Below are 13,779 nucleotides of genomic sequence, written 5' to 3'. Positions count from 1 at the left end.
GAATCTAGAATTTAATTCTGAAAGCTCAAGACTAATATGATTCTTTCTCTTGTAATTAGTTCTAGAACTAATGCTCTAAAACACGCTTTTCTTCGCATAATTTAGTAATAATTACTACAATTTTATACAAAACCCATAATTAATTAGGTAACTTCTGATTCACTTAAATACACTACACCACACAGTCCTTTTTTAAATTATTATTTTATATTATAATAATAATATAAACTTTTTTCCTTGATATACAGTGGATTAGTCAATTCGCACTAAGTATCTGCAATCTCCGCAGACTTAGATGCCCACAAAAAGAGGATTCCTCTAACTTAGTTCATTGCACATACTGACCAGCCTCAAATCAAAGAAAATTCAACATGGGATATCATTATTAGAGCAAAAAATAAAGCCATATCTTATGGAAAAAACCTCTCTAAATGGGGTCTACTTTTTTCTTTTTCTTGTTTCTAAGTCTTTTTAGCTTTAGAATTAGACACTTTGGCAACTACTATAAAACCTCTTGTGGGCTTTCAAAATCCTCTCAAAACTTCACTTGGACACTCAACCTACACTAAAATTCCCTCTTCTTTTTGATGATGATGAGTTGTGGTAAAAGTAGGATTCCTAAAAGTGTCAGGAGCAGCAGTTTGTATGAAGATGGAACTGATCATCAGTTGAGAAGAGGGCCATGGACTCTTGAGGAAGACAATCTTCTCATTCAGTACATAACTTGCCATGGTGAAGGGCGATGGAATTCCTTAGCCAAATGTGCAGGTAGTAACAGTATAGCAGACACACATACACATGTTTGTGCGTGCAATTCTCTGAATTAGTCCTTTTCTTAAAGAGGTTTTGACGTTTTTAGACAATGTTTTGTCGTCAACAGGGCTTAAAAGAACAGGGAAGAGTTGCAGATTGAGGTGGTTGAATTATTTGAAGCCTGACATTAAGCGTGGAAATCTAACACCTCATGAGCAGCTCTTGATCCTGGAACTCCATTCCAAGTTGGGGAACAGGTGAGTTTATAATTTCCAAGTAAGATTGAATAGACCCAGCTTTAATTGCCCCGAAATCTACCATTTATGTGCCTGTTTTGTGATTCCAGGTGGTCGAAAATTGCCCAGCATTTACCAGGAAGAACAGATAATGAAATCAAGAATTACTGGAGAACAAGGGTGCAGAAACAGGCCCGACAGCTGAAGGTTGATTCCAACAGCAAGAAATTTCTCGAAGCCATTCGTATGTATTGGATGCCAAGACTGCTGGAAAAGATGGAACAGAAAAATGCATCAGTAACATCATCTCCCTCTTCCTCCATCTCAACTCTGGAAACTCAAAAATTTACAGCCCCTTCACCGGTTTTTAACCAAGCCCCCCTGCCCTCGTCCTGTCCACCACCAGGCACCATGGTTGCACATTCAGACAGTAATTCCTGCCCGGAAATCCCTGAAATTTCAGGACTTTTAACCCCTCCTGGTGGACAACCATGTAGTAAAATTTCCTGTTCAAAATCAACTCAAGATGATTGCTACCGTGTCGACATGATTCCCAGCTATGACATGCAAGAATTCTCCCAAGATATTCCAGACCTGTCCGAATGCCACGTGGCGGAGGTCGACTGGTTCGGAGAGGACTTGGGGAGCACTTTTTGGGAGACTGATGACTTGTGGCAGTTTAGGAAGGGAGAAGATCAGGTTGGTGTCTAGATACAGTTTAGACTGTAGGACTAGTGGCCCTTGTTTTTGTAGTAGGGCCAAAAAAGACGGTACTCATTAGCTATCTACTTTCTATCATAATGTAATGTGATCATACTTAAGTTTTTGTTGACTAAAATTAATCTATGTGTGAAAGCAATCAGACCAACTATGTAAAGTTGTATAACTTATTACACATTTTATGATCATGATGGCTCATTTAGGACAATATTTTTCAGTGTTAAAACATATTATCTTGTATGAATGGTTCTATTTTTCAGTCTTGTTATTGTTCTCTTTTACATATTGGCGAGTGCAAGAATAAAGTTAATAAACGGCATATCGACCATAATAGTTTGGATGAAAAAATTTAAGGTACAATCAGTTCACAAATACATTATTGAAATGACAATTTTAGAGACGTGCGAAAAAAAACTCGAAAATACGGCCTCAAGTTGCCTTTGGACCAGCAAATATCATCAAAATATCAAAAGAAATTGAGCATAATCCACAAAACCAACAATAACACATGAATCAAACTCAAGTTGTAATCAAAATTTGAGTATATTCAATCCATATATTAACATTTAAGGCAAGTAAGTTCACACCCGACTAATATTTATAGCAAAAATTCAAAAAAGAATTCAAATATGAAATATAGGGCTTATCAACCCCGTGAAAGTAATCAATTATAATACCCTGATTATCTGATCTATAAGAAATGCATTGGCATCATCGTCGTCATTATTATTATAATTATTATTTAAAAAAAATAAAAGTATTAGACACAAACCAATGAACAAGAGATGCAAAATTTATTATGATTCAGAGCAAGTTGAGATATTATTGGATGGTACGTCAGATCATGGTAATGGATTGGAAAAGATTGAGATGAAGGTATAGTGATCAAAGTGGAAGATGGAGCTATGATTTTCCAGTTGACTATGTAAATCACATTACGTCATTCATAAACGAAAAATCACATGAGGGCCGTAGAATTCTTATTGACTGGGTTTTGACAACTACTAAGTTCTGGTGAGTGCTGTTTCGATTTAACTTTTAACGGTATTGACGGGAGAGTTAGCCCGGAAAACACGGCGAATATCATTACATGTTCAATAGGTCGTGATGGAGAATAAATTCGATTTCTAATATCAGAAAAAATCATAATTTTAATCTTGTAAGTATGGAATAGTAATTTTTATTTTGTACAAATTAATTTTAATAATTTTATTTGATAATAAAATTTTTGATATATTAAAAATAAAAAATGACTAAAGTTCATTAAAATGACCAGAAATACACATATAAGTAAAATCACGTGAAATTTATTAATCTTGACTTCATTTTTCTTTCTTTCACTTGCTCTTCCAACTAGAACACTTGAAAGGTTGAGGCCACAGGATGAGCTCCGTAGTTGATTGGATTTTCGCAACTTGACGTTATCATTGACGAAAGCCGAAAGGTGAAAAGTGAAAAACCTTAAAAGCGCGTGTCCTGGTGACATCAATCAACTACAAGCTGATAGGATCGACGTCGGTATTCCTTAAACTGCAAATTCCTAATCAACATATGATTAACAAGACATGGAAAAGTTTGAATTTTCATTACGTAATCTTATGATAGGCACCATGGAGTTTACAAGAATAAGTCTTGGAAGAATTTTCTAATCACGGGTTCTTAATAATTAATCAACCATTAATCACATCTTGACCTTACAAAAATTCAAGAAAAATGATATTATAAAAAAATCGCAAGTCGAGCATCATCCTCTGGTACTAAGTGGTAAAAACAGTTTGTGATTTGGGGAAATAGAAGAGGTTTTGTAATGGGAATGAATGATATTACGTTTGAGCAATAAATAAGCGTAGTCATGTCGTCCAATCTCTTGTTATCCTAAGGGGGCATGTTGCTAAGTTTTCATGTGCAAAAGTGGTACCTCCTGTGAAAGAAAATATACTTACTTCCCTCTTTCCCTTTGCCCATCTATTCTCCTTATCTCTATCAGCAACGTCACACCATAAGCGTGAGAGTGAGACAGAGAGTGTAAGGGAGAAGTTTTACATCAAATTCAAATTTTATTCACTCGATCAGTTACTATTATCCAAACTTTATTTTGAATCCTTATCGAAATAGAAATTATATTTGAATTTAATTTCATTAAACCAGTCAAACTCGAATGAACTATAATCGGACTGAAACAGCAATTCATAGAACTCCCATAGTTTGATATTTTTTTTTATATACTTTATAAATTTTAAAATGATCAACCCGAGCACAAACTGAACTTCAAATCTTGGCCAAGTCAAATGATTCCACAGTAAATGGGCTTTTACATTTACTTTTGTTTGATGAGGAGTTCCAATCTCCTATTGGCTCTTCTATGACATTAACAAGTTTCAAGTTTCTTCAAAGAAAATGTAACATCAACCGTCCTTTGTAACTAGGTGGTCGGCCCCTTGACATGAAAGGCCACAAATCAACCCCAAGTGATCAATGTTTTCTTTTGGCCACAATCACAACCTAGCCATCAGGCAGCTGCTTCTTTGGCGTTTTTCTTGCTTTTCTCAGATGGAACACCAATCACTTTGTCTGCTTCTTCCACAATGCATATAGTCTATACACATAATAAATGAGATGTCACCAACTCAATGCCACAGTTTCTGCTCTCAATCCCATAGCAAGAAGCACTAAGCTGACAAGTTGAGATGTGATATCACAGAGTACTATGGTACTAATCGAGGTGGACGCTTTTCAATCCATGAAAACCAAACTACAACAATTGGTACTTGGTATAAATTTACTAAGGTAGCCACATGCACATCAGGGTGAGGTCAAGGCTTCGTGTTGCCTGCGCAGAGGTGATAAATGAGAAATCAGGCGCGAAAAAATTCCATCACGCAATCACAAATTTGGAAATTTTAGCACGTAATGCCTATTATCTACTGTCTATACCTACCTCTTCAGCAGCATGAAAGGGTACACAAACTGGGCAAGACGAGTTCAATTCTAGTAAATACGAAACAGAAAATATAAATGGCATCTGCTTTATAGTGATATACAAAATCTGAAATTCTCAAGATAGGTCTATTTTTTTCTTAAAATAGTATAATATCACTTTTACCAGTGATTTCGATGTTCTTGTATTTGTATAAAATATATCCATGAATTGTTTGTTCATCCTGCTTGCTAATCCTTCTGCTTTCCATTTCACTTCCCTCCCTTGCTATAACTATCTCGAAGTGTTACAGTCCGGTTGAAGACAAGCTTCCCAGGCAACGAGTCCTTATCCATCGCAAAGTAGCCTGGAATGGGGTGCAACAAATATGAAAAAAATGTGATAATTCGAGACATCAGCCTAAATCAGGATTAATATTTCAGAACATATTGTATAGGGGCGTTATATCAAATTTCATTTCCATCAATATCCACTGCTAAAAAGAAGTTTAAGATATTATAATTTATTGGTTTCAAGTTTATCAAGAGGCATGGCAACAAAAGTTAATGTCGATACTATTTGGAGGCTCAACGGTGAAAGAAGTTTTGGGGTGAAGAAAATTACCTAGTCTTTCAAACTGAAATCTGTCTCCAACAGCAGCAGTTTTAAGTGAAGGTACAGCATATGCATCCGTCATAACAACTTTAGAGTTTGGATTCAAATCACCGAGCCAATCGTCAAGTTCAGCAGGATTCTGGTTGCGATAAGAAACAGAAATAAGTGCTAAAACACATTTTGATGCAAGTCACAAGCCTTAGAGCTCGAATGTAGTAAAAAGTTGACTCGAGGCAAAAAATGTTCCAACCTCAGAAAGGAATAGTTTGTCAAACAATCTGACTTCCACTTTCAGTGGATTGACCCCTGGTGAAGCTTCTGCAACCCAGTGCAGAACCCCCTGAGGAACAGAATTGCCAGAGTTAATGAGGGAAAGTTCAAGAATCTCACTCGTATATTTTACCAACAACTGATTGAAACTGGAGTACCTTCGGTTTGGTTTTCTTTGAGGGATCATACTCGGCACGAATCTCAAGAATTGTCTCCTTATCATCACCAAATATCACTTCTGTGCACTTAATAGGAAATGCATACCTATGTTGGGAAAGAAGTATATTTCAGTGTTATGTGAAAATTAATGAATTAAGAATTGAAGTGACTGCAAATAACAGGCACCTGAGGAGGACAGATTTGCCAGGAGCAAGTCCATAGTAATCTTTAGAATCTTTTATCCGAAAATCAGATTGTTCAATATACACAACCTTGGAAAAGGGGACCTTGACGAGGGCAAGGCAAAAAGTCAAATAACTTTAATCAGCCAATATCATCAGTGCTTAAAAATAATAGCATTTGAGAGCTGAATATCTATAACGATGATCAAATAACTGCAACAAAAGGGCATCAGTGATTCACAGACGATGCACATTAATGTAAGTTAATATAATAAGAAAAAAACACCTATAAATGAAGACAAGTTACAAGTTTAACTAGTCATCAACCAACACAACCGCACCTTATAAAATGAAGAGGCGTCATCTGCAGGAGCCTCAGGCCATTTCTTTGCGTCAAGGTCCATTACAGAGGAGTCCATGTTTGTGATTACAACCTGAAATACAAGATTTTTTATTAAAACATCTGCATGCCGACAAAGACGAGCAAACTAGAAATGAAGTCCACCAACAAGCACAAACATATGGTGCAAAATTACACAACCTTTAGTGGATTTAAAACAACCATGGCTCGAGGTGCTGTCTTGTTCAGTTCCTCCCTTATATGGTACTCCAGGCGGTCTAGACGTATCATACTAGAGTCACTGCAGCAAAAGAAATTAATGCAATCATCAGAGACCACAGAGAAGAGAAGCATATTTGTGAAGCAAAATTCAATAAACAAATTCGACCTTCTAGTTATTCCAATTCCTCGAACAAAAGCATTTATTGAAGTCGCAGTTACCCCTCTTCGTCGCAATCCCGCAAGAGTCATGAGACGAGGATCATCCCAACCATCAACCCATTTTTCCGTTACTAAACGATTTAACTGCCATAAGATGCGGGAAAGGATCAGTTCCATATAATGGGGAGCACATGAAATTGAACCATCAAGCCACGATGTTTCCAAACTTCAAGTCACCTTACGCTTTGACATCACTGTGTTGGTGACATTCAATCGTGAATATTCCCACACGTAAGGTTGGTATAGACCCAGCGCATCTAATAACCAGTAGTATGATGCACGTCTAGTCTCAAATTCAAGTGTGCAGAGCTGCATAGAAAAATTGACCTCCAAACATTTAGGGAAAAGCACAGCAGTATAACAAAAGTGTATTAAAATGCTCATGACATATACCAACGGTAAGTACTTTCAAACTTAGGGGAGACGGAAAACCTTGATCTTTTATATGTGAAGAGAAAATCCATAAAAGCTAGTACGGTAGGGGGGGAAGACTGAATCCTGATAAACTTTTCATCATTCAAACATAGGCAAAGGATGTGCTTTGAAAAATTTGCACATGTCCATTCAGGAAAAGTACTGTAGAAGCAAACGACATACCGAATGAGTTACGTTTTCAAGAGAATCAACAATGCAATGAGCGTAATCATAACTTGGATAGATGCACCATTTGTCTCCTGCGTGTGGGTGAGGTGTAAACTGGACAATAGGTAGTAAGAGAAGTATATTAGCAACTTTTCAAGGTTAGCAACTCAGACTTCCATGTTCAAAGACATACCTTAATACGATAAGCAATTAGGTCATACATATTGAAATTATCACTCTGCATGTCCTGTTTCATTCTTAATGTTGCTTTTCCTTCCTCAATCAGTCCGTTCTTCATGTCATCAAACAATTTGAGAGATTCTTCAATTGGTCTATCTCTCCAAGGACTGTTCATCTTCTTTTCCCTATATTCTTTTATCTCATCGGGTGTCTGCATTAAATGACAAAGATATTCTTGCCACAATTAAATGTCGCACAATAATGGAGCAATAGTCAGCTTGGCAAAAATATCGTCATATTTCAACTTTACCAACCACAATCTGTACGTACACTTGTCATATGGCAGGAATGGTTCAATCAAAGGTAATATCAGAGAGCCCAACAAGGAAGTTCAATAAGAATCTGGAACAAGAAGATGAGATGAGTGTTTAAGAAGAACCTACCTGGTGATCAACATAAGCATGACCTCGCCGTATTAGTTCCACTGCTAGTTCATAGAGCTCTTGGAAATAATCACTAGTGTAGGTGATCTGAGAACTCGACATATTAGATGCTGTCCACAGAGTAAACCAGTAACCATTCAGGAGGGAATTATACCTTAAAGGGTTCCCACCCCATCCAACCAACAATTTCTTCAATGTGATCAATGTATTCCTTCTTTTCAGCTTCTGGGTTGGTATCGTCATACCTATATATCACAACTAAGTTCAGAAAACAAGGAAGCTCTTCATTTTCCCCAGTTGAATAAAAGCATGCCCAAAAAAGTATTATAATACTATCAAAGGCCCAATTTTACTCTTAAAACTCAAAAAGTTTCACCTACCTACATAAGAAACAAAGTCACACACGAATATCGTTAATTACACCAAAAGCAGCAGATTTATTAGAAAACCGAATTCTATACACATATATCAGATATTAGAGGCCGTAAAAACCAAGAAGGGGTCATAGTAGCAAGCTCCACATTGAGCATGAAGTATGTGCACCAAGACTAACCTATTTTCTGAACAACTGTATAACAATATGTACATACAATAATCTGAATTAACTGACTCTGATGCAGAGCCCCTGCTATAAAGAACCAAAGAATTCAATCTTTTGCTTGAAGAGCACATTTCCCTGAAAAGCAGGCACACTAACACCAAAAGGAAGAGGGGGGAGATAGAACTGAAAGATTAAAAACTAGATATAAGAAAAGTAGCTTAACTGAGTCAACTTTGAACCAACATAAGTATGTACAAATCGGAAAACCATTTCAAGGAAAAGAAACCCAAAAAGAAAGTACATCGCACAAAGCAGTGTTACCTCAGGTAGCAGCATCCACCTCTCTCTTTTGCTAGACCAAAGTCCACAAACATAGCCTACATGATCAGGTACCAGATAAAGAGCATGAACAAGAAATCCAGACAAATAAAACCTCACCTATGTAAGTTTGGCTAAACAATCACCTTGGCATGACCTATATGTAGATATCCATTGGGTTCAGGAGGGAAGCGTGTAAAAACTTTTCCTCCAGTGACCTTCAAATGTTTGTCAAGTATTTCCTTTGAATTGCAAGCTCTAAGCACAGGACGGTCACTGAAATATATTTCTGTATGCACCTCCAGAACAGCAAGAACAGATGAAATAAGTTGAAATAACTTTTCGAAGTAGCTAGTGGCTAGGAGCATGCCTAGGCAGTTATAAGCTTCAATTTTTGGCATAAAACAGAAGTTCAGTATCAAAAATCACTGTACATGCTGAAAATTAATTGTGATAAAATATGATCTAAGGCACTTGATATTGGTAGATATCAAAATCTTGAACAAGATTTCAACAAATAATATGAAGCCTGGCATCTGCCAGCAAATTAATGCACTGCAACATCACCACACCCAGCCAAAGTCAGATAAATTGATTTAAACCAAAAACCTAGGTACCGAAAAGGTAAAAGGATTGCTTTCATGTCAGAAAATTCAGAGGGGCAGTTGCATAATATTAAATCAAAGCCCGCCCTTAATTCAAATGGCGAGATGAATCATGAGGACACTATTTCCATGGGTAAATCACCAAATACTAACTTTCTCAACTTGCTAAAAGCATTTCCTAATTCAAAGGAAAACTTAAAAGCTGAAATAAGGGAGTCAATACATTTAGCATTTGGGTTCACACAGATCACTATAATTCTTTTAATACTATACTTTGGAGACATTTCATGGTGATTAACGTGTGAAAACAATCCAAAACCATGGCGCAATGCCATAGGCCTCTAGTCTAATGTCTAATTCTAATCTTCTTTGTACTTTCTTCCAACCTTCAGAGAAATAGAAAATCAAGCAAATTTTAACTTCTATCTGATTGTATCTTTGATCCGTAGACCTTTTCACTTCAGATACCCAAACAATAAGTTTGCCAGTACTGAGCCAAGCAATTCATACAAGAGCAAGGGGCATATTCTGGTTTATGCTACCTTAAAGTTCTGCTCTGGTGAAGGAAATATTGAAAATGGATTGATTTCTTCTTCAGATGGTTTTGCTGGAGCTGTCTCCTCAACAATAGCTTTATCCTGCTAAATCCAAACACAAGTTAAAGAAAATTACCATAGCATATAGCTATAGTTTGCAAAAGTAAATTAAACTAATGAATTATATAACACCATAAACTGCTCTCAGCACCATATAGATCTGATGACAAGTACAGATCCAAAACAGGTGTGTAACTAATTCTGAAGAACAGAAATTGAAGCCCACAGGTTTGAAAATACCAACAGAAAATTCATATAACATATACTCAAAAGAAAAATCTAACATAAATCAGCTTGCTCACCTCAGCTTTGGCAGGCTTCTCTTTTTTCTTTTTCACAGGTTTCTCATTGTCTGCAGCTGTTCTTTCACCAAGTAGCGCATATAATTTGGTGTCAATGATTTGCTGGTCCAGAAATTGCCCCAAATCAGAAAATGAATAATAATGTAGATGAAGAGACATGGTAATGTTATTTTGCTGATTCGAGATCTTTTGAGAGAGTTCGAAGCAGGTAGCAATAATTACCTTGACAACCTTTGGATCAGCCCATGGCTGTTTCTTCCTCACATAACCAAATAGTTCACCAACTGTATCCAAAATAGTTGATCAAAGTGACCAGTCATCATCATAATAGTACAAGGAAAACAAAACTAAACAAAATTTTGACAGCATAAGGAGTTTATGAAGATGACCCTCCATGATGAAATAAAGACCATGTACACTACAAACAGTACAAAGTTGAGACAACTGATTCGCACAAATGAGAATAGATATATGTGTTCCTGTTCCATTAAATATGCTGCTTATGGAGAGTACTGCTAATGAAAGCCTTTATAATTACAAGAACAGTGGAAAATAACAGTTCAATGCAATTATCAAGCCCTGATATCAACAACCATAGCTCATTAAAAAAGCAATATATATGCACAAGTAGTGTCCAAACTGACAAAGTCCTCAGCCTTCCCCCTTTATATATATTTATCTAGTAAAGTTCCCAAGAGACCTCCATTATTGTATTAACATAGCCAAATAGGATTACTCATTTAAACTAGAATGAGCCAAAATAAGTAAACCAACCATTTGTCCGGTACCGCTGCTCCATAATAACAGCTTTGTTTTCTTCAAAAATCTCATCAACAGCACGTTCAATATCTTCCAGGGAGACCTCAACTCCTATTCAAGACAAATACTCAATATGTAGATTGGATATATATAAAAACACTCCGTAGAAAGCTAATTATTTATAGAACGAGTGATGCAATAATAATGTCTCATACCAACACCACAAGCAGCTTCAAAATCATCAATCTTCAAGTTGTCAGAAGCAGTAGCAGCAAGAAATGAAAAGGCAGCTTCCAACTGAGCAGGAGTTTTAATCTGTACCAGTAGAAAAGTTATTTATCAACTGGCATGCAAGTCAAAATAAATTGTAAGTATCACATGCTTGAAAAGTAAATCAAAGTGTCAACATATAGAAAAATATAAAATTAGGAAAAAGGAAGAGGAGAAAAGAGCTTCAGACCTTTGATGAAACAATATATTTAAGTAATGTAGGACGATGCACAAGAGCATTTGTGGGGAATTTCGTAGCAACCTGTCAAGTAAAAGGATCAAATCTTTTTTCCGTTCGGAATATTCATATCAGAAAACAAACAGAAATCCAAATTTAGCACAGAATAATTATAACCTGAATATTTGATTAAGTTTTTAAAAATAATAAATTGGGAATGCAACATTAGTAAGTGTCATCCTTGATGAGTGAGTTCTTAATGACAATGAGTTGAAAATTCTTTTCAGAATAAAGCACAATGAATGAAGTATCTGAATTTCCTTCACCAATCTTAAAAGGAAACATGGAACCAAATAAAGGCCATTATGAGGAAGCAAACCACTCCAATTGAAGACCTCAAGCTAAACATAAACATATCTCTAAAAAGGTGAGAACTCACTGAGTACAGTAGATTTCCAACAGTCCGATCGCAACCATCAGTTACAGCTGCCTGCAATACCATATTCAAATATTAAACTATATATAAACCTCATTCCATCTGCGAGTAGTTAGCAATCTTTAAGACGAATCAGATAGCATAAATCCACAAAATGTTAAAGAAAGTAAAATTGAAATATAAGCACAAAAGAATAAAGAAGTAAAAGGTAAATAGAAAAATCTTATTTATCAGAAGTTCCTCAGTTTACTTATTTTCCATTTTAATCAACATACTTTAAGCAAGAAAACATAACCGAAATAAGTTTATTGATCCCATCAATCCTCTAGCCAGTCCATAAAGCATGTGTCTATGTTTTTTCAGATGAAGTCAGTTCCTTTAGTATTCATAAGTTCAACTTCCATCTCATCTTAAAATGCAAGGAAAAGGTTCACAAGTCTACTAAAAAAAATTGGAAAAGACTGCATCGCTGGACTCAAAACTAGTACCGAGAAATAAGTAAAGGTTTCTGCTTTTCTCATAAGAACCACCCCCTTAAAATCATACTACAGATTCTCCGCTAGCACTCCTGCCTTTCCGAGGCAGCCAGTATAGAAATATGCAATTCGTTTAAACAAACTAATCCAGTTCAAACTCTTGAAGCACGGTGGAGGATATTGAAATTTGAATGTATGAATTTAAATTTAAAAGAAGCCCACACGCAAATTAAACACTAAAAAACTAACCATAAGTAGGCAAAATTATGCCAAAACCAAATAAAATTTACTTCTTCCCAGTAAGCAAATATCCATTTTACTCTAAGTTCTCCAGAAACCCGTCAGAAAGTTGCAAACTTCAGCTATATATCAACATAACCCACATGCACAAACAATAAATTGCATACAAACGCATCATTCACACAACGCAATTGCAAAAGAAAAGGCATACCTCGTGAATGACGGCGGTGAGATTAGCAGTAACCTTATTATTAGCAACGGTGTTTTTTGCAGTCCTTTCATCTAAACCAATCTTCAGGAACAAATCCAAGGGCTTCTCGCCACCACTTTCACTCTCGCTTTTCCCCACCATCTCCTCCTTCTGCAAATTATATCTGCTCTTCTTTCAAATGTAAACAAGAAAAAAAAAAACTAAAGTTGGGAAAAGCTATGTGCGTATGAGAGTCTGCGTATGCGCGTGGAAGCTAGTATTATAACCCTAGTGAGAGTGAATTTGGGAGATTCTCCGGCTCAAAGATTCTTGTTAGGACAAAGGTTTTTGCTTGGCAATCAAGGGTCAAAATTGGAAAGTTGAATATCTAAATTTCTTCGCCACGAAGAAGAAATGGGCCAATAGGAGTGGAGTTGGGCCCACATTTGATGTAAACAGAACAGAAGTTTGATAAAATACTACTGGACCTATTGGGCCTATACCTCATGCTTCGGCTGGGAAATAGAAATCCGTAGAGTATTTAAGGTCAAATTACATTGTTAGTCCTTTCATTTTATTTTCTATTTCATTTTTATTCTTCATTTTCCAAATATTTCACTTTAGCCCCTGTCCTTCAGTTATGGTGTCAGTTAAAGAATAAACTCTTGTATGATATGCCAAATATATCTTGTTATAAACAATATGATTTGAGGGGTCAAGGCAAGCAACATGATAAGACGCGAATAATGGACAATTCAGCAGACTTGTGTTTGTGTTATGCACTCTGTCTTGCTACTCCACGTGGGATGCTTTGCTAGCAATTTTCTACCAATTTTTCCAAGCTCAAGAATCATAATATTGGGGTGATATAAGTAATAATTCAAGAGGATCATTGCATAAATAAACTCTCGGAAAAATTATTTCATCATTCCTCTAAAAGTTTCAACTTAGTTCATTTCTCTTTTAACTAATTCAATTTATTACATTATTTGATACTTTTATCGGTATTCAATAATTTAAAATAAAAAAT

At 36.0% G+C, this 13,779-nt stretch overlaps 2 protein-coding genes across 7 annotated transcripts; one reads left to right on the top strand and one right to left on the bottom strand.

Annotated features, from left to right (window-relative positions):
- Positions 1-486: 486 nt before the first annotated feature.
- LOC105160804 (transcription factor MYB62) lies at positions 487-1,919 on the top strand. Its single transcript, XM_011078297.3, has 3 exons — positions 487-768; positions 881-1,010; positions 1,100-1,919. The coding sequence occupies exons 1-3, from the start codon at positions 588-590 to the stop codon at positions 1,698-1,700; spliced, it is 912 nt and encodes a 303-aa protein (XP_011076599.1). The 5' UTR covers positions 487-587; the 3' UTR covers positions 1,701-1,919.
- Positions 1,920-3,971: 2,052 nt separating this feature from the next.
- On the bottom strand, positions 3,972-13,098 carry OVA9 (glutamine-tRNA ligase, putative / glutaminyl-tRNA synthetase, putative / GlnRS). 6 transcript variants are annotated; one of them, XM_088878685.1, is made up of 23 exons: positions 12,771-13,098; positions 11,847-11,897; positions 11,420-11,491; positions 11,175-11,274; positions 10,975-11,070; positions 10,423-10,484; positions 10,201-10,302; positions 9,845-9,943; positions 8,844-8,996; positions 8,701-8,756; positions 7,993-8,083; positions 7,839-7,925; positions 7,409-7,606; positions 7,231-7,329; positions 6,811-6,942; positions 6,581-6,717; positions 6,394-6,493; positions 6,194-6,286; positions 5,857-5,957; positions 5,670-5,775; positions 5,492-5,581; positions 5,251-5,380; positions 4,689-4,993 (listed from the first exon to the last, which is right to left on the bottom strand). In XM_088878685.1, the coding sequence occupies exons 1-23, from the start codon at positions 12,909-12,911 to the stop codon at positions 4,899-4,901; spliced, it is 2,391 nt and encodes a 796-aa protein (XP_088734811.1). In that variant the 5' UTR covers positions 12,912-13,098; the 3' UTR covers positions 4,689-4,898. The 6 variants fall into 6 exon arrangements, 3 of the variants coding, with proteins under 3 accessions (XP_088734810.1, XP_088734811.1, XP_088734813.1); XM_088878687.1 differs by having other exon boundaries at positions 9,845-9,940; XR_016064678.1 differs by lacking the exons at positions 6,811-6,942; positions 7,231-7,329; positions 7,409-7,606; ... (10 more) ...; positions 11,847-11,897; positions 12,771-13,098 and adding an exon at positions 3,972-4,539 and having other exon boundaries at positions 4,648-4,697; positions 4,813-4,993; positions 6,581-6,736.
- Between the last annotated feature and the right edge of the window lie 681 nt (positions 13,099-13,779).

Source organism: Sesamum indicum, linkage group LG1 (assembly GCF_026168435.1).
Source record: "Sesamum indicum cultivar Baizhima isolate 11 linkage group LG1, ASM2616843v1, whole genome shotgun sequence".
Taxonomy (NCBI): domain Eukaryota; kingdom Viridiplantae; phylum Streptophyta; class Magnoliopsida; order Lamiales; family Pedaliaceae; genus Sesamum; species Sesamum indicum.
The sequence above is the reverse complement of the archived record's forward strand: the minus strand, read 5'-3'. Positions and strand labels throughout refer to the sequence as shown.

What these genes read in the sequence shown, in the direction of transcription:
- LOC105160804 (XM_011078297.3), top strand. Translation starts at nt 588, where the DNA reads ATGATGATGAGTTGTGGTAAAAGTAGGATTCCTAAAAGTGTCAGGAGC. An exon ending in TTCCTTAGCCAAATGTGCAG is followed by an intron (nt 769 to 880) that starts GTAGTAACAGTA and finishes TGTCGTCAACAG; the next exon opens with GGCTTAAAAGAACAGGGAAG. An exon ending in CATTCCAAGTTGGGGAACAG is followed by an intron (nt 1,011 to 1,099) that starts GTGAGTTTATAA and finishes TTGTGATTCCAG; the next exon opens with GTGGTCGAAAATTGCCCAGC.
- OVA9 (XM_088878685.1), bottom strand. Translation starts at nt 12,911, where the DNA reads ATGGTGGGGAAAAGCGAGAGTGAAAGTGGTGGCGAGAAGCCCTTGGAT. An exon ending in TCACCGCCGTCATTCACGAG is followed by an intron (nt 11,898 to 12,770) that starts GTATGCCTTTTC and finishes ATGGTATTGCAG; the next exon opens with GCAGCTGTAACTGATGGTTG. An exon ending in ACGCCTCTTCATTTTATAAG is followed by an intron (nt 5,958 to 6,193) that starts GTGCGGTTGTGT and finishes GCCCTCGTCAAG; the next exon opens with GTCCCCTTTTCCAAGGTTGT.